At 69.8% G+C, this 17476-nt stretch overlaps 1 protein-coding gene across 3 annotated transcripts; it reads right to left on the bottom strand.

Annotated features, from left to right (window-relative positions):
• Positions 1-1020: 1020 nt before the first annotated feature.
• Positions 1021-17197, bottom strand: IMPDH1 (inosine monophosphate dehydrogenase 1). 3 transcript variants are annotated; one of them, XM_044429639.1, is made up of 14 exons: positions 17085-17197; positions 14031-14079; positions 13446-13547; positions 12719-12793; positions 11989-12195; positions 11686-11773; positions 10802-11001; positions 10377-10467; positions 9605-9709; positions 8577-8720; positions 7698-7842; positions 7400-7543; positions 6230-6313; positions 1021-1905 (listed from the first exon to the last, which is right to left on the bottom strand). In XM_044429639.1, exons 1-14 carry the CDS (start codon positions 17180-17182, stop codon positions 1884-1886), a joined length of 1554 nt encoding a protein of 517 aa, XP_044285574.1. In that variant the 5' UTR covers positions 17183-17197; the 3' UTR covers positions 1021-1883. The 3 variants fall into 3 exon arrangements, with proteins under 3 accessions (XP_044285574.1, XP_044285582.1, XP_044285592.1); XM_044429647.1 differs by having other exon boundaries at positions 9605-9700; XM_044429657.1 differs by lacking the exon at positions 17085-17197 and adding an exon at positions 15994-16199.
• Positions 17198-17476: the final 279 nt, after the last annotated feature.

Here is a 17476-nt window from a genome sequence, read left to right as displayed (position 1 = left end):
CACTGTGGGAACGGCCTGCACAAGCAGAGGCACGCACGGATGCCGGCGCCATAGCTGCCCTTGGAGGAAACGGGACAGGACGACCCGCACTTCTCTCCCTCTGGCGGAGACACGGCTGAGCCCCACTGCCCCATTCCCTCTCGCCTTCCTCGTGGTCTGCTCCTCTGCCCCCCCCACCTCGTGCCCATTGCTGCTTTCTCTGTAACCGTTTAGCCCTGAGCTACACGTGAAACAAACATCAGCTGGTTGTCGGATCCGCACTGGGTTGTGTGCTTTGTCCTAACCTGCAAGATCCACCGGCTTGGGGCTTGTGCGAAGCACAAACATTTCAGAGAAAAATCAAAACGCGGAGCCTTGCAGCACCTGAAAGGAGCCTGAATTTATTCTGCTGCAGGATTGCGTGGCCCGCCCCACCTCACAAGAGGCGCCAAGTGGAGCGGCAACCGCCCACTGCTCCACGCGAGGGGAGGGCGCCAGCGCAGGCCGAGGCCTCGTGCGCCGACGGACCGGGCAGTGGCCCTGGGACGGCCCGGCAGGCAGGCAGCTGGCCCAGGCGCATCCCGGCCCAGGCTTGATTCAGGGCTGCAGTGCCCAACCATTCCCTGGCTGGAAAGAAACCGGGGGCAGGGGGCGGTAGTCCAGGCAGCGCCAGGTGCTCCCCAGAGCCGCCAGCCCCTTCCCGGGTCCAGCCAAGCTGAGCCTGGGCAGCTCCTTGCTCCAACTACCAGCTCAAGGTGGCCTGCCCCCCGCCCCCCCCACCGTGGAGGGGCCATCTCGGCTGCTCCGGCAGGAGGGGGCTGTGCGTGGGGGGGGGGGCTGCTGCAGGCACCTGGAGAGGCGGGCACGCCCTCCCCTGCCATGGGCCACCCTGGGGGGGAAGGCTGGCTGGAGAGTGGCAAGCAGTGGCTGGAGAGGCGGGAACGACCCCCCACAGCATCACCTTCCCGGGGGGGCTCCCCTCACCCGGACCTGGCGCAACAGGAGACCAGATGCACAACCCTCTTGCTTATGCTCTGCAGCTTTATTAGGCAAGACTACGCAGCACCACCATGTGGGGCCCAACATGCGCGGGGGTCGTGGGCCGGGGGGGGGAGGGGAGGGGAGGGGGTGGGCTGGAGAGAGCTGCATCTTAGGAGCCTGGCTGGAGGGCCGGGGCAGCCTCTCGGTCTCCGGCCTGGGTGGCCAGCCCTGGCACTGGCCGGGCTCCCAGGCAGAGGAGACGCGCCCCGCACCCTGGAGCTCCGTGGCCCATGGCCAGTCCGAGAGGGCCCGAAGCGGCGGGCAGAGGCGGTGGCCCCCACGAGGGCGGCGCTGGCGGGGCTGGCAGCCCCTGCCCTGCACAGAGAGCTCTGATGCGCCAGCCGGGCGGCCGGAGCAGACCTGAGACAGCGCAGAGCCCCACCTGGGAGGGCCCCCAGGAAACAGGCTGTGCGGGGCAGCAGGGCGGGGTGCCCCTCCCCTGCTCCACACACACTGCCGGGATGGAGAGGGCCCCCCCACCCCGCTGTGGGAAATCGGGGGCGCAGGGGAAGAGGCCGGGGCGGGGAGAAAAGCAGGGGGAAGGCATGGCCACTGGGAGGCCCCGGGCCCCTCCCTGCGGAAAGGAGAGCCGGCCACCAGGGAACGGCCACGGGGGCTCCCGTGTCCCCCCGAGACACTCCCTCCCCCGAGAGTTCCGTCAGGACCCCAGCAAGTCCTGCCCACTGGGGCGGGGGGGCCCCGCGCCCCGGTGGGGTGGTCCGTAGTGCAAGTCTCGGCTGCCCGCCAGGGAGGCCTGTGCGGCTCAGCCTGCCGGTCAGGGGTGGTGGCAGCGGGCACTGGCGGCAGCGCTGGGCACGGGGATGCTGGGCCCAGACCGCTGGCTGCTGCTCCGGAAGCCGTCCTCAGTACAGCCGCTTCTCGTAACTGCGGGAGAAGAGGGAAGGCGGGGGGGTCAGTGCCCGGCACAGCTGCCCGGAGCCCAGAGCAGGGAAGGCCCCCGGGGAGGCACCCTGGCCACCTTCTGCCCCCCGTGCTGCCGGGGGTGGCTGAAAGGCAGAGGACGTTCATGGGGGCGGCCATGAGGGAGCAGCCACCTGGGACCCCGAGGGCCATGGCGTGCAGGGCGCACCACGTCCACGAAGAGCCCCACGTAAGGGCAGGAGGCAAACCCGAGCCGTGGCACGGGGGCTGTTCAGGGAGACCCGGGCAGCTTTTCACACCCGGTGCCTGCCATGAGGGGAGGGGCGCAACCTCTGCAGCCCCCTGGGTTGGGACGCCACGCCAGTCTCTGGACACACAAGCCAAGCCGGCTTTTCCGCTCCCGCCTGCCTGCCAGGTGCAGGGGCAGGTGCAGCTGCTCCCTCTCCCCAGACCGGGGGGCTTTCCACAGGGGAAACTGAGGCAAGCAGCCCCAGACTGCCTTCTGCAGCAAGCCCCTCAGGCAAGATTTGGGGAGCAACCCCCAGCCACGGCTCTGCCACGCCTCTCCTGGCGGAGGATCCAGAGCCCTGGCATACCCGGGCGGCACGCAAGCCGCACCATTGCGGCAGGGGATGAGGGCGGCGGGCCCTGGCCTCCCGCACGGAGCACCGGGCTCCCCAAGGAGAGAAGCCCGCTTCTGGGGGTCTCAGAGGCACGCAGGGGGGCATCTCCCCAAAGGCAAGGCAGCGACTGCCAGATCGCAACTACAACGCTGACCCTGACAGGAGGCCGGTCGGGGACAGGGGGCTTTCTGGGTGCGGGCGCAGGAGCCAGCCTGGCATGCGTGGCCTCCATGCGCCCTTCCGGCCTGCCCCGGCCGGCCTGCTGGAGGGGCTCGGGCGGCGATGTGTTGCCCCACAGGCCCACGCAGCTATGCCCCCTCTCTGGGCCAGGGCTTGCCGCAGGCCCTTCCGGCCTTCCCCACGCCCTCGGCCTCGGCCCCTCGCCGGCTCTGCAGCAGGGCCTGGACCCAGGCGAAGAGCAGGCTGGCGGCCAGCCCCGCCCAGCCCGGAAGGCACAGCTCTGGGGGGGCCCCCGGCGGAGGGGGCAGAGCGTCTCTCGCAGGCACGGATCCCCCCTGTGCAACGCCTCCAGCGCCTGGGGTGGCCCAAGGAAGGGCAGCAGAGCGCGCCCTCCGAGGGCCGGAGCAAGGTCCCCTGCCCCGCATCCTTGCACTCTGCCCCCGCGGACCCTCCGGCACCGGAGATGGGGGGGCTTGCGCCACGTGCCGCATGGGAAGCCGAGGCAGGGATGCACGAGGGACGCCGGTGCTGCTGACCGGGCGCCCACCCCACTGTGGGGGAGGGGGGAGGAGAGCCGCTGGCCCACATCCAACGCATGGGGGGACGGGACGGGTTTCCGGGTTCCAGTTACTTACATGGCAGAAACGTAAAGCTACAGGAAGGCCGAGGCGCGGGCAGGAGAGAGAGAGAAGGTGACACGGTCAATGTGCTCCTGCCCAGGAGGCGCCTCGCCTCGCCTCGCCCCGCCTGGCGGGCGCCCGCCAGCGGCAGCACCTCCACCTGCGCACCTGCCCTGCCCACCACCGCCACACCTGGGGCGCCCCTGGGCCTCAGGAAAGCTCCAGCACCAGCACCAGCTCCAGCACCCCAGCCAAGCCTCCGAGCCACACTGCCCGCCACGCGCCGGCCCCCTCGCCCGGGCGTCCCGACCCACCCCAGGAGAAGCAGCAGCCACGCGTGGGGCGAGACCTGAGGGAACGGGGAGCTCCGCCCAGCCCCCCACGCTTCCCTCACGGGCACCCTCCAAAAAGCAGCACCTCGGAGCCCCTCTCTGGGGCCCCAGAGACTGAGGGAAGCGAGGGGCCGCCAAGACAGAATGCCCCCTCCCCCAAGGCAGGGCCTGGGCATCTCCAGCACCCAAATATACTCGGCCTGGGAAGGGAGAGGCCCGCTCACAGGGGCGGGGGGGAGGCGGGGCGGGACGTCTGGAGCCTGCTTCCTTCCGGGTGAGGTGCTCAGAGTCACCCCGGGACACGGTTCCGCCTGCCCCACACTCCAGCAGCCGCCAGTCCAGACAGAGCCGGCCGAGGGAGGCGGCCCCTTCCCCGCTGCCCCCGGCTGCAAACGGTGCCAGGCCCGTCCCAAGAGCCCGGCAGCCAGTCCTGCGGGAACCGGGGCCCCGGGGCCGGGCCAGGAGTGCCAAGAGGCGGGCCGGGCACCCGCTCCCCGAGACCCCGCTCGGCAGGGCTGGCAGAGGCGGGGCCCCGGCTGCGGTGGCTGGAGGCACCCCACGGCTGCTCGCTGAGCACGCCACGCTCAGGCAAGATGCGACGTGCCCCTTGACCTCCCCCCGCTCGGGTTGGGGGCAGCGCTGTGGGGAGAACCTGGGGGGTGGGGCAGAGGCACGGATCCGGGCGGGGGGAGGGGGCGAGGCAGCCAGGCCAGCGCAGGGCCCCCCCACCGCCCCCGACTGCCCAAGCGGCTTCCCCGTCCGTCCAGGTCACCCCTGGCCCTGCAGCTGCCGGGAAGGGGCACCCCCACACCTCGCACCCCCTTTCCAGCCCCGTCACAGGCAGCCGCTCTGGCAAGGGGCGACGCTCGCTAAGCCTGGACACGGCCTGCAGGGCGAGGAGCATGGCCCATGGCCACTCTGGAAGCGGCCAGGAGTGGACCCATTGAGGCCTCGAAGCGGCTCCGGCTTGCCCCCCACGGCCCTGGCGCTGCGGCGGTCCGCCTGCCGGAGGCGCACAAGGCACGCTGTGCCCCGGAAGGGACTTTCCGGCACTCTCACCCGGGGCAGGCGCCCGGAGCTCCCCGACCCCACGCCTGGCTGCAGGCATGCTCCCCCAAAACTCCCCCCAGAGCCTGGCATCGCCGCCCCCAAACGCAGAAGAGCCACCTGTACATCTGGCCCGGGCTGCCTGCAGGCCGATCCGAAGGGGGGCACAGCAACGCTCCTGCCCCCCCACCTTCTGTCGTGGGGAGGGCTTCACTGGGAGACCCCCCCCCAACGTACACGCCTCTCGCTTTGGCAACACCCAGGGCCACCTGCTCCTGTTCCGCTGCTTGGGGGCCTCGCCCAGCGCCCTCTCCCCACGCATGCCGCGCGGCTGCCAGGCTGCTGGGCCGGGTGCCCCCCAGCCGCAAAAGCCAGGGGGTCAAGGGCCCGGCTGCAGCCTTGCGCCGACCGCAGAGGCGAGGGCAAAAAGCAGCTGTGGGGGCGGGGGGGGCGCCTCGAGCTCTTTCTGGGCTTCGAGCAGAAGATCCCAAAGGACCCCCGCACGGTCTGGCAGGGGCAGGAATCCAGGAGAAGCCACAGTGCCCCCCAGCTCCCCTGTGCCACCCTCACAAGACCACTCCCTGCCCCTGCCCGGGTGCCAGGCTCCTGCCCGGGGCAGCGGGCGCTCTCGCCCTTCCGCCTGCTGCGCTGTGACCAGCTCGCCACATGCCGCCCCCGGGCAGCTCACTGGCGGCGCCCCCCCAGCCGGGAGCTCCGGGGGGCCCGGGATGGCACGTTCCTGAGGCGCAGAGCGGGCGGTGCCTGTGCCGACCTCCTCTCCAAATGGCCGCGCAGAGCAGGCCGGCGCCCCAGGCCGAGCACGAGGCCACACGGCCGTGCCGCTGCCCTCACGCCACCCGCCAGCCGGGTCTCCCCCTCCCTCCCTCCCTCCCGCCCAACCGCCTCGCTGGCCTGCCACACACGCGCCCTTCGCTGCCATGTGCCTGCGCACCACTTCGTGTGCTCGCATGCACAATGTTTGAACTGAATGGGGCAACCTGCTCCTTCCCACCCCGACAAGGCACGATCCTGGCGCCGGAGCAGCTCCAGGCCAGAATCCCTGCGCCTGTCCTGTGAGCAAGAGGCGCCTTGCGGTCTCGAGACCGGCCACGCGCTACCATTCCCGGCCCCACAGGATCGTCAAGCCCCTTGGAAACCTCGCGTCTGGAAGGAGCCTGCATCCAGCCAGATGTTCGGAAAGCATCGCTGGACTCCCCAGAAGTGCAGCCACAGGGGCGTGGATGGATCGACCCACGACAGAGCGGCCCAAACGAGCCCCCGCCAGTCAGAGCCGGGCTCTCCCCCAGAGAGGGGGCACGGGCTTCACTCCATCAGCCACGTGCCCATGCGGCCACCCCACGGGCCATGCTCACGGGAAATGCTCCACGCCAGAGCCAGGGCCCGCCAGCGATCGCCCGGCTCGGCTCGGCCGCCCTTCTCTTTCTCTCCCTAGACAAGAGCCTTGAGGACAAGAGGGCAGGGGCGGGGGCGGCTGCGGGGCAGCAGGGGCCGGTCAGATACTCACGAGTGGAGGCCGTGGACGCCCCCCTCGATCTGGGCCGACATCGTCCGCTTCTCAAACTTCAGTTCCCCCGAGTACATCATGGAGCTGGCAGGAGAAAGCAGGGGGCTTGGGTCCCTTCCTCGCTCGGCACCCGGAGGCCACGCTCCGCTGCGCCCGCCCTCTCCCCTGACCACTGGCTCTCCACGGCCACCGGTGCCCGTTCCAAATGGCCACGCTCCGCTCGGGGCCCTCCCGCCCCCAAGTGCCTCTTGCCACAACTCCGGGAACCTCTATGGCCCCGACTGGCTGCTGCCACCCACCCCACGGCTGACGTCCTTGCAACACGCTCCCGTTTACGGACGGGTGGGACGGGGCTGCCGCCCTCCCGGGGGGACAGGGATTCCCTGCTCACCACAACCGCCCCGAGTCTGAAAGGCCACAGGAAGGATGGCCCGAGGGGGCTGCGGGGGGGGGGGCGACCTGGGCCGCCGGTGCCACGCTCGTTTTCCTGCCCGAGGGCAGCTTGGCCTGCACAAGCAGCCCGGCCAGAGGAAAAGGCGGCGCCCCACAGCAGCAGGCCCCCGCCCCCCAGGACTAAGAAACACCCACGGAAGAAACCGTGCAGCCACGCGCTCCTGGATCGGGGCTCCGGGCAGGAAAGGTCTTTTTACGAACGGAAAAAGATCCTCCGCACGGCTGTGGAACGAGCGGTGGGGAAGGCAAGAGCGGAAAGCGCATGGCCACCTGCCTCCCCTTCCCCAGCCCCACCCCCTCGCGACCGCGTGGCACCGAGCCACGTCCGCCTATCTTGCGAGATGCGTCTGAGCCACACAAGGGACGCCACCTGGCGCAACGAAGAAAAGGCTGAGGGTGCTTCCCCCACACACACACACTCACCCCCCCGCCTGCCTTCCACACACCATCAGCAAGACTCCCAGAATGCTCCGCCCGTGGGCAAGGCCCCGGGGCAGCCAGCCGGAAAGCGCTCGTCTCCCTGCCGCGGGCATGGGGCGGGGGGGGCGTCTCCTGCCCCGCACCAGGGCAATCCACGGCCCCGAAACAAGCTCTGGATGGGGGCTGCCCACCCGCGCACATCTTCGAACCAGAGGCGGCCCCCCCCAGCACAGCCAGGTGGCCCACGGAATGCTGCAGGGGTGCGCGGGGAGCGGGGCCGCCGGTGGGTCTACTCACCGCAGGATGGACAGGCTCTTGGCACCGATGTCCTGGCAGCCGTGCTGGATGCCAGCAATCAGGTAGGGCACGAACTTCTGGATGGAGCCCTTGTCCTGGATGGAGCCCGAGACGCCCTGGGCCACCTTGACCTTGTCCCCCTCACTGGAAGGCAAGCCGGAGGCGGTGCTGGGTGCCTGACGCGCCCAGCACCCCACACGGCGGCAGGGTGCTGGGCTGAGGAGCCGCAAGAGCCCGCTCTGGGCCTCTGCCCCTCCGCAGGAAGCGGCTCCCCCTCAGGATCCCCCGCCGGCCCCACCTGAAGTAGCGCTTCTGGCTGCTGCTGCTTTTCTCCATGGCGTCGAGCGAGCCCATTCCCCGGTACTTCTTCAGCCGGACTCCATCGGAGAAGAAGTACTCACCCGGAGCCTCCGTGGTGGCAGCCAGCAAGGAGCCCATCATGACTGGGTGGGGGGGTGAGGAAGAGGTTATCCGTGGAAAGCTGGATGCCCACGGAGATTGCTGCCCCCCCACCCACCCGCAGTGGGGCCCCTTACCCAGCTGGGTGCCCTGACGCTCAGCACCAGCAGCAGCCAGGCGAGAACGCGGGGGGGGGGGCAGGTCCACTCCTCCCCCAGCCCAGCAGCTCTCCGTGCACCACCACGGGCCCCTCGGCCGTGCCTGCCCCAGGACTGCTGTGGGGCAGGCAGGCAGGCAGGGAAGCGCGTGCGTCCAGGAACAGACCCACCTTGCTGCGAGCAGCAGCAAAGGGCTGGCGGGCCTCCTGCAGGGAGACCTGCTCAGTGGGGGGGCAGTCCCACTAAAGCTGGGCTTTCCCCAGAGAGGAAAGAGGGGGTCGCAGCAGGCCCAGGGGGGCAGCAGGAGGCTGCATCGACAGCCGCCTCATCCCCTCCTGAGCGGGACCGGAGCGGCCCACCGAGGCCTTCTCCGCCCCACGGGACCCTGGCGGCAGTTCTGGGGCAGCCCTGGCTGAAACCGTGGGGCTGGCCAGAGTTGCCGGGGAGCTTCCCAGCCGAGTGGGGGCTGGTGCCCGGATCGGGGCACTCACGGCCCGACAGCCGTTCTTCCATGCCGGCAGCCTGGACGCAGCAGAGCGGGCTCCTCAGGGCTCCCCCTACCGCTGCTCCCCCGTGAAAGACAAACGCTCCACCTGCCGGGTGTCCCCGCTCCCGCTCACCTGTGGAGGCCCCCAGGGAGAGCGCCTTGACCACGTGGCCCACTGTCTGGATGCCGCCGTCAGCAATCACGGGCACGCCGAACCTGCGCGCGTACTCCGCCACCTTGTACACCGCCGTGCCCTGGGGCCGGCCGCACGCCATCACTGCCGGAGAGTACGCGGTCACCGCGGGGCAGGGGAGCCCCGGGCACCCGGTGCCTTTCGGCCGCCGGCGGTATGGAAAGGGCCCGACATGCACGGGCAGGCCGGGATCGGCCAGCTGCAGAGCCACAGACGGGCGAGGAGGCAGGCGGGCCGAGGCTCCCGGGCAGAGGCGGGTGGCCCTCTGCCCTGCACAGAACCCCTCGTCGGACCCTCTCAACCGTTTTTCCTGCAGGCAGGATCCCCGGGAGCCAGCATGAGAGGTGAGCCCCCAGGCTCTCTCCCATCACCAAGAAGGCGCTCCTGGGGTGGGGACCTTGTGCCCAGACCCCCCTGCACCCAGAACGGACCCGTGCCGGTGCGCCAAGCCCACCCATGCACCCACCCCTCCTGTGCCTGGCTCTTCTTGCGAGCGCCGAAGCGAAGGACTCGCATGCTGCCCCGGCATCCGGCCCCTTGCCCCAGCCCCGTGGAGGCTGGAGGGGCAGGGCAGACTCCCGAACCGCAAGGAGCCCAGGACGAGCGGCGTGAGATCAGTGCCACCTGGGCCGGAGCAGCCCCAGCCTGCAGGCGCCCAGGCCGGACGAGGCCGCCCTGCCCGGGGCCGGACGAGGGCGAGAGCGGCAGCGGAAGGGCCGGCTGCTCCGGCGGCAGCCAGCCAGGAAAGCGGAGGTGCGGAAGGGCAGGCGGGTGCCAGTCCGCATTTGATCTCGTGTCATGGGCAGCGCTCGGGGATGGGCTGGCAGGCGGGCTCCGGCTCCGGCCCCGTCACACCACACCTCCCAATCTGCCGCACAGCTTCTGCCGAGCCCCGGAGGGCTCCTTACCCCGGGACCAGGACGCCCAGTCCGGCCCCTGCTCCTGGGCCGCCCCGCTCCCCGGCTCACCTTCCTGCGTGATGCAGATGGAGCCGCAGCCCATGCCCACGCGCAGCGCATCCACGCCGGCGTCGATGAGGTTCTTGGCCTGGGCGGCTGTCACCACTGTGCATCCAACAGCGGGGAAACAAGGGCACGCATCAAACACCCGGCCAGCGTGCTGGCCCGGCTCCCGGCAGCGGAGGCTCGCTGGCCCGGCTGCGCAGCCACGGCCCGCACCCCTCGCCGCACCCCCGGGCAACCCCCGGTCCTCTGCTCCGGATCCCGCGGCCAGCGGCGCAGAGGGAGCAGCCGCCACAGCCGAGGAGGCAGCGAGCAGGGGCTGGCCAGGGCGGTCACTGGCGGGACGACTCCAGGGAGCCACCTCCGCGTTGGGCAAGCGGAGCCGGAACCCAGGGAGCCCCCCACGGAGCCGACAGGCAGAGAGACCCTGGGCGGATCAAAGGAGCCCCCTTCACATGCCACAGTCAGACGAGGGAATTCGCTGCCAGTGATGGCCGCCAGTTTGGGAACGGGACAAAGCCGCAGAGGCGGAGGCAGCGAGTGGCAGCGCCCAGTCCTGCCGGGTTCCTCCAGTTGCTGAGGAACGTGGACGGAGGCGCTGAGGCCCCTTCCCCGGCCGGCTGGGCTCCCACGGGCTGCCGCTGCGTGAGACGGGGCCCCCCGGCATCCATTCCAGTGGCAAGCTCCCGAGGTGCTGGGTGCCCAGCATCCGCACTGCAGCCGAAGCAAGCGGAGCTGGCGGGGGGGGGGGGGCGCTGCGGGGCCACCGGATGCTCACCATTCCCTCCAATGACCTGCAGCTCTGGGTACTTCTGCTTGATATAGTGGATCATGTTGATCTGATACACGGAGTTTCCCTGAGATGAATCCTTTTTTGGGAGCGAGAGAGGGACCCCTGAGGACAGGATGGCGGCAGCGACACCCCCAGGCGAGAGGAAGGGGCGGGTCACGAGCAGAGCCCAGCGTGGGGCTGCAGAGCGACGGCACCCCCATCCCAGCACCCGCTTCCCCGAACCACACGCTGGCCGCCAGGCCCCCGCGGGGGCCACCCCGAGCAGCAGGGGGGCAGCCGGCACGGCCAGCGCCGCCTCCTCCCACCAGGCCCAAGTCGCAGCCCCCCCGAGTGCAGCCGCCCAGCAGGTCCCCTTCAGGGGGGCGGCTGAATTCGCGCCCCTGCCACAGCGCTGCCCCCGGGGGACCCACCAGCACGACCACGTCCACGCCCGCCTGCATGAGCAGGTCCAGCCGGTACTTGTCGTCCTCCCGGGTGCCGACGGCCGCCCCGCACAGCAGCTGCTTGCGCGAGTCCTTGGAGGCCAGCGGGTAGTCCCGGTTCTTCTTGAGGTCCGTGCGGGCGATGATGGCCACCAGCTCGTCCACCCCGTTCACGATGGGGAGCTTCCCTGGGGGCAGTGGGGGACAGGACATGGGGCACCCTCCAGGCCACGGCCCGCGGGGTGCTCACCCTGCGCTCTGCCACCCTGGGGCAGGACGGGGGCAGAAGCGCCAGCTCAGGCGGCCCCCCCCCCGTGCTCGGCCTATCGTCCGGCCAGCCAAGGGACTGTGGGAGCAGCGGGGGGCGAACAGGCCTGGCAGGAAGGCCGCCTGCACCCCCTGCATCCCTTCTGCAGCCCCACTGTGCTTCCCCATTCCAGCCCTGCCCCTCTTCAACCATCAGAGAGAAACCCTCCCCCAACTCTGCGGCGAGGGCACCCAAAACCGCAGCCATCTTGCAGGGCCACAAGGCTCACGGAGGCAGAAGACCCCCGGGTGCCAGGGCCTCGCTTCAGGAGCCGCACGCACAGGCGCCCGCCTTGTGCACCCGCAAAGCCCCCGAGAAGCCAATGGCGCAGGGGGTGTCCCTGGGGGGTGACATCAGCACGAGCAAAGAATCCCAAGGACCCGAACCTCCTGCAGGGCCAAACAGGCCGAGAACTGTCCTTGCCTAGCCAGGAGCTGTGGGGCCAGGCACCCCTCGCTCTCGGGACGCCCCAGCACCCCCAGCCCGAGCGGAGCTCGGCCTCCAACGTGCCCAAATGGCTCGGCCCGAGAGGCTTCTGGTTTCCGGCTCCTGCCCCTGCCGGTACCTTTCTTGCTCCGCTGCAGGATCTCGTTGGCCTCCTTCAGGGTGACGCCTGCCGGGGCCACCACGAGGTCGTTGCGCTTCGTCATGACCTGCGCAGGGGAGGGAGCAGGGAAGGCTGGAGGCCCGGTGGGGGTCTCCTTGCACCCCCTGCCCAGCCCGGCCCGGCGATCCAAATGGGGCGGCGGCTGGCCTCCCGGGCTTCTGGCGCAACGCAGGGGCCTGCCCACTGTCCGGGGCCACGGGAACGGCGGCCACTCCTGAGGAAGCCAGGGTGGGGGCGCCTGGCGGCAGCCCCCCCACACACCTCGCTGAGCGGAACGCCGTAGTCCTTCTCGGAGAGGAAGTCGATGTCGCGGGAGGTGACGATGCCCACGAGCTTGCTGCCCATCTTGCCCGTCTCGGTGACCGGGATGCCGGAGAAGCCGTGCCGGACCTTCGCCTCAAACACGTCTCCCACCGTGTGGGTCGGGCTCAGCACCACGGGGTCCGTGATGAAGCCCTGCTCAAATTTCTGTGGCGGAGAAAAGCGGAAGGGGAAGGGGAAGGGGAAGAGGAAGGGGAGCTTTCACTGGAGCCCACGTTGCACATGCCCCTCGAGCCACGCTGACCAACGTCCTCCTGGAAGCCCGCCCAGCCCCCGGGATGCTGCCGATCGGCAGCTGTGTGGGATGCTCCGGGGACTCACCATGCATCTCACGCCTGTCCCAGAAATCGCATCGGCCGCCTCCAACCCACACGCCACACGCAAGGCCCCGAGCGCTGCCCGAAACGCCTCCGGCCCTTCCCTCCTCCGGGCAGCTCCTTCCTCCAGTCTCTGCCAACCAGCCCAGCCACGTCGCCGCTTTGGGCCCTCCTGAAGCCAGTCGCAAGATGCCAGGCCACGAAGCTCCCCCACATCTCGGCCACAGGCCCACGTGGGGCCCACGAGGAGAGGAGGCATGCTGTTCCCGCGGCCTCCGGGGTGCTCCGGCAGCTCTCCGCCCCACGCAGTCTCACGGCAGCCCCACCCACGGACATGCCGCAGAGCCACGTACCTTGACTTTACGGACCTCGTTGGCCTGGAATTCGGGGGTGCAGTTGTGGTGGATGATCCCGATGCCACCCATGAGCTGCAAGTGGGAGCGGAGGTCAGGAGGCGGGCCGAAACCCGCACAGCTCGGCGGCATCGGGGCGGGCAGGGGGACCCCCACCCAGCCCATCCATGTCCAGTGGCCGCCAGCCCAGAATGCCGCGGGCCCACGGCAAAGTGCAGAAGGCGCCGGCACTGCACTGGCTCTACTGCGGTTTCCCTGATCACGCTTCATTTCTAGCCCACCCTTATGAGCAGAATCCCCCAGGGCAGAGGTCCTCGCACGTCGCCGGACCATCCGATTCGGGGGCAGGCCTCTCCCCAGGGCCAAAAGTGGCTGCCGACCCCCATCACCACAGGCGCAGCCCAAAAGGCAACAGTAGTCTTCAGCTGGGGCAGCGGCACCCAAACCCAGATAGGTCCAGCCAGGCCCTGGGCACCTGCGGGGGGTTCCTTCAGCCCCACCAGGCCAGTCACTGAAGCAGTGGGCCCATGCTCCCCAGCATGATGCACAGCAGGGACCCCCTCAAAGGCCTTGGGCTTAGTCCTGCTGGACACGGAGGCACCAGGCGACTCCTCCAGAGATGGCCAACGCCTGCTCAGGGCTCCTACTGGGACCAGCAAGAGGCCCGGTCCCGGTCCCGGTCCCAGTCCGGACAGGCGCGATGAAAGGAACCCGCACAGCTGCTCACCGCCATCGCAATGGCCATGTCCGACTCCGTGACGGTGTCCATCGGGGAGGAGATGAGCGGCGTCTTCAGCGTGATCTTGCGGGTCAGCGCTGAGGTGAGGTCCTGGGGGCGGGGGGGCGCAGGGAGAAGAGCGTCAGGCCTGAGCAGCTGCAGCCCCGGCTGGAGCGCAGCCCAAGGGCACCGCCTCCACCCTCAGCGGCAACCGAGCATCCACCGCGGAAGAGGGGGGCGGCACGTGCCAGCCCCCCACAGCCGCGGGCACGACGCACACAGTCCGAGCGCCAACACGCGCACGCCAGCCGAAGCGGAGAGCGCCCGCGCCTCTGGGCACGGCTCCGCACACAGTGCCAAGGCAGGGCATTCGGAGGCCGGCGCTGTGCCAGGAAAAGGCTGACCGGGGCAGTGATGCCCCGCTGCCCCATAGGGCGCTCGCTCCAGAGCAGCAGAGTCCCCCCCTTGCTTGCATCTCATCCCGCCTGGACTGCAGCTCGGGGCTGGAAGGCCGTGCGGCGCCTGCCAGAGCGGCTGGACCGACGGGCTCCGTGGGGGCTGTGAACGGGTGGACGCCACGCCGGCTGCACTCACCACCTCGTCTGCTGTGAAGTCGATGAAGCCCGGAAGGATCAGAAAGTCGCTGTGGAGACAGAAAGAGGCGCCGTCGCCCGCTCTGCGACTCGCACAAGCAGAAATGAGCTGCTGCTCACGCTGGCCCTGGGCCCAGCCCCCACCTGCAGCTCTTGGGGTGCACGTGCATGCGCGGGGGGGGGAGGGCCTGCCACGCACTCTCTGCCCCACGGCACACACTCGCTCCAAGCCCACGGCCCCAAAAGGGTTGAGCAGAAGCAGCTGGGGCTGAACGCTCAGCGGTGAGGCTGGCAGAAGCGGCAGGCCGGCCCAAGATCGCACCTGCAAGGAGGGGAGCTGGGCTCTGCCGAGCTGCTTCCGGGGGGGTCCGTGGCAGGCCGGGAGTTGCCCAGGTAGCCAAAACCCTGCCGTGGCAACTCTGTGGCCCTCCCGCCCCTTCACCCAGCAAAGCCACTGCTCGGCAGGAAGGGGCTCCGTGCCTGGGAAACAGCTGCCCCTTCTCCAAAGAGACCAAGGACACGGATGGGGCCCAGGGGAAGGCCTCGGGGGGGAGGGGGCTCAGGGCCACAACCGTCTGGGCGAGCCAAGCCAGCCAGTCCGCCACACATGCCCGGCCCCGCTCGGGCGCACAAGAGCCGGCGCGGGGCAGCAGGCGCTGTTTACGGCCAGCCGCATTCATGGGCACCAGCCACACGTAATGGGACTTAGAGGGCGCTGGGAGCCCTCCTCCGGAGGGGCGGGCGGGCGGTGGAGCAGGGGGCCGCATGCGGCTGGGGCGGGCCTCCGCTGCTGCCTCAGCGGGAAGAGGCCTGGCGGGGAGGCGACCCCACCCCGGCCCCCGCGGGCGCTCCGAGGGGGAGCCGGGGAGCCCAGCCGGCGCCTGCGTGCCGAGGGAAGGCGTGTGCGGCTCCCGCGAAAGGACCGGCGTGGGGTTGCCGTGACTGACGGCTTCTCCGTGATCAACCTGACCTGCTTCGGGCGCTTGTTGTCGCTGTGACGGACAACTGCAAGGGAAGCCCCGGGCTGGGCTCTTATTTAAGCGTTGCTGGTGCATTGTTAGATGCTCCGGACGCTTTACAAGTTGCATGATGTGGAGCAGGAGGAGGAGGGGCGCATGCCCATCCCGCACACACATCCCCAGCAGACTCTGTCAGGACACGCGGCCAAGCCCCTCTTTCCAGAAGCCCCCCCACCCTGACCCCCACATGCAGCTTGGACCCTGCCCCACATGGCAGCGGCGGGGAGCAGCCAGGGCAGGCCGCGAGTGCTGCAGGGCACCCTCACAGCCCTCCGGGTCCCGCATGCGTCCTCCCACACAGCCCAGAGGGGCCACCATCTTGGCACAAGGCCTGCCCACAGAGGGGCCCTTGGAAGTGGGTGTGGGGGGCGCTGCTCAGAGGAAGGGCTCCCAGGAAGTTGCACGTGGTGCTGCACAGAGCCCAAGGAGGGCAAGCACCCAAACGGCCGTAAATGCAAGCAGCCAAGTTCGGTGGGAAGGGTCCTGCGGGGGGGGGGGGAGGCAGCAACCTCTCCTCCAGGGCCCCCCGCCAGCAGCCGGCCTCCCTCCGCCCCTTCCCTCAAGCAAGGGGCTGCAAGCACAGGGACAGCCAGCACCTCCCTGGACACAGCCCCTCTCCGAAGCCACAGCAGCAGCACCCTGTGCCCCCCGGCACCTCCCCGCGGGCATCACTTTTACCATAGAACGAGCTGCTCCCTTCCTCCCCTTTCACATGGGGCAGAAGCAGCCACTGTTTTGGAAATTTTGCATCAGGAAAACCGCCCTTAAAAACCTTCCTGATTATTTAGGGCCAGGGTTTAAGGGTTTCGTTTTTTGCAAACTGAAAGCATTTTAAACCTATTAAAGCATGCCAGATGTACCCAAAAGCTGGATACGTCCCAAGACATCACCCTGGAGGGCTGCCAAGAGGAAGGGGCTATCGCTCTACACGCAGAAGGCCCCCACCTTGGGGGTGAGAAAGGCCCGCCAGCTGCCACGCTCTCCAGTCCTCGGTTGGCCTCAGCCCTGCGGCTGCCGTTTCACAGAGGAGATGCACTGCCAACTTCGCAAGCCGTGCTGGGTCGTTCAGCAAGCAAAATGCTTTCGGCCCCAAAAAGCATGCGGGCAACAACGGCAGAAAGATGACTTCGCGCAATCTGGCTTAAGAAATGGCGCATCTTTCACCATAAAGAAAACGGCTTAAACAGTCTTTCCCAAGCAGGAGCCCTCTGAATGCGCTGGACTACAAGCCCCATAATTCACCCAGAAGGTTCAAGCTTGGGGAAGGCTGGTTATAATGATGGGCCTTTTTTAGACCAGGGGAGGAATAAGAAGCAATAGAACAAAAGCAAATCTGAAATTATACGCGGGGAAAGACTGGCAGCGGCTGAGCTCCCTGTTCCGAGGGGCACCCGGTGCACCACGGAATTGCCGAGCAGAATCCGCTGGGGAAAGAGTGCCCACGCGGCCACCAGTGGCCGGCTCCCAGCCACCCAAGGGTCGTGGAGGGAGAGCCAGGGGGCACCGCTGCCGCCCCCTGCTTGAAAGCTCCACGGCCTCACCCAGAATGAGTTGGAGGTCACACGAGGATGACCTGCGGCCCCCCATTTTCCACCAGGCAAGAAAAATAGGGCAAAGGGAGCCAGAAAGGCAAGGGGGTCCCACAGCGCCTCCCCGCCACACCTGTAGCCCCTCCAGGACGAGAGGCGAGAGTGGGGCAGGGGCTGTGGGGCTGGACAACTCCCAGGGAGAGAAGCCATGGGGCGTGCCAGGGGCCCGGCGGCCCTCGCCCCGCAGCCAGGAGGGAGGGGCCCAGGCCGGGGGCTGCAGCCCCCCGGGCGCCCCAGCTCAGCCCCGAGCACCCCTCCAGGTGGGGCTGGGAACAGCGCCGCCTGAAGCCGCAGCTGCCGGCCCGTGTCCGCGAGCCTCCCCGGAGGCGGCCGGCGCGGTGGCGCTGCAGCCCCTCGCCGGCACCGGCGGCCGCGCCCTCCCCCCCTCCTCCCCCCCCGGGAGGCGCCCGCGCGGGACCGGGGCGAGGCTCCCCCGCCGCCGCTTACTTGTAGGTGAGGCCGTCGGCGATGGCGAAGAGCTGCTGCGCCGTCAGCCCGTCCTCCGGGACGTAGCCGGTGCCGCCGCTGATCAGGTAGTCGGCCATGCTGCGGGGGAAAGCAGGGAGGCCGTGAGCCGCCGCCGCCGCCGGGCCAGCCGGGACGCTCCTCGGAGCAGCGCTGCCCGGGGGCCGGAAGGGCGCTCGCCCCACACGTGCGCCAGCCGCCCGACCCGGCCCTCCGCGCCTCCTCCCGGGCGACGGGCGCGGGCCGAGCCTGCGATGCCCGAGCCGCCCAGCCAGGAAGGCAGGCAGGCGGCCTGGTCGCGGCCCGGCGGGCGGCAGCTCCCAGGCGCGCCCCTTCCTGCCTCCCGCCCCGCCCCGCCCCAGGCGCGCCACGGC

Source organism: Varanus komodoensis, unplaced genomic scaffold, assembly GCF_004798865.1.
Source record: "Varanus komodoensis strain SLA01 unplaced genomic scaffold, ASM479886v1 scaffold1, whole genome shotgun sequence".
NCBI lineage: Eukaryota > Metazoa > Chordata > Lepidosauria > Squamata > Varanidae > Varanus > Varanus komodoensis.
Note: the sequence above shows the minus strand (reverse complement) of the source record. Positions and strands in the feature narration are given on the sequence as shown.

Coding starts and splice junctions, on each gene's coding strand:
- IMPDH1 (XM_044429639.1), bottom strand. CDS start 17,182: ATGGCCGACTACCTGATCAGCGGCGGCACCGGCTACGTCCCGGAGGAC. Junction 10,468..10,801: donor GCGTGGACGTGGTCGTGCTG/GTGGGTCCCCCG, acceptor CTCCCAAAAAAG/GATTCATCTCAGGGAAACTC. Junction 6,314..7,399: donor AAGAGCCTGTCCATCCTGCG/GTGAGTAGACCC, acceptor TTCTCCTGCCAG/CTCCATGATGTACTCGGGGG.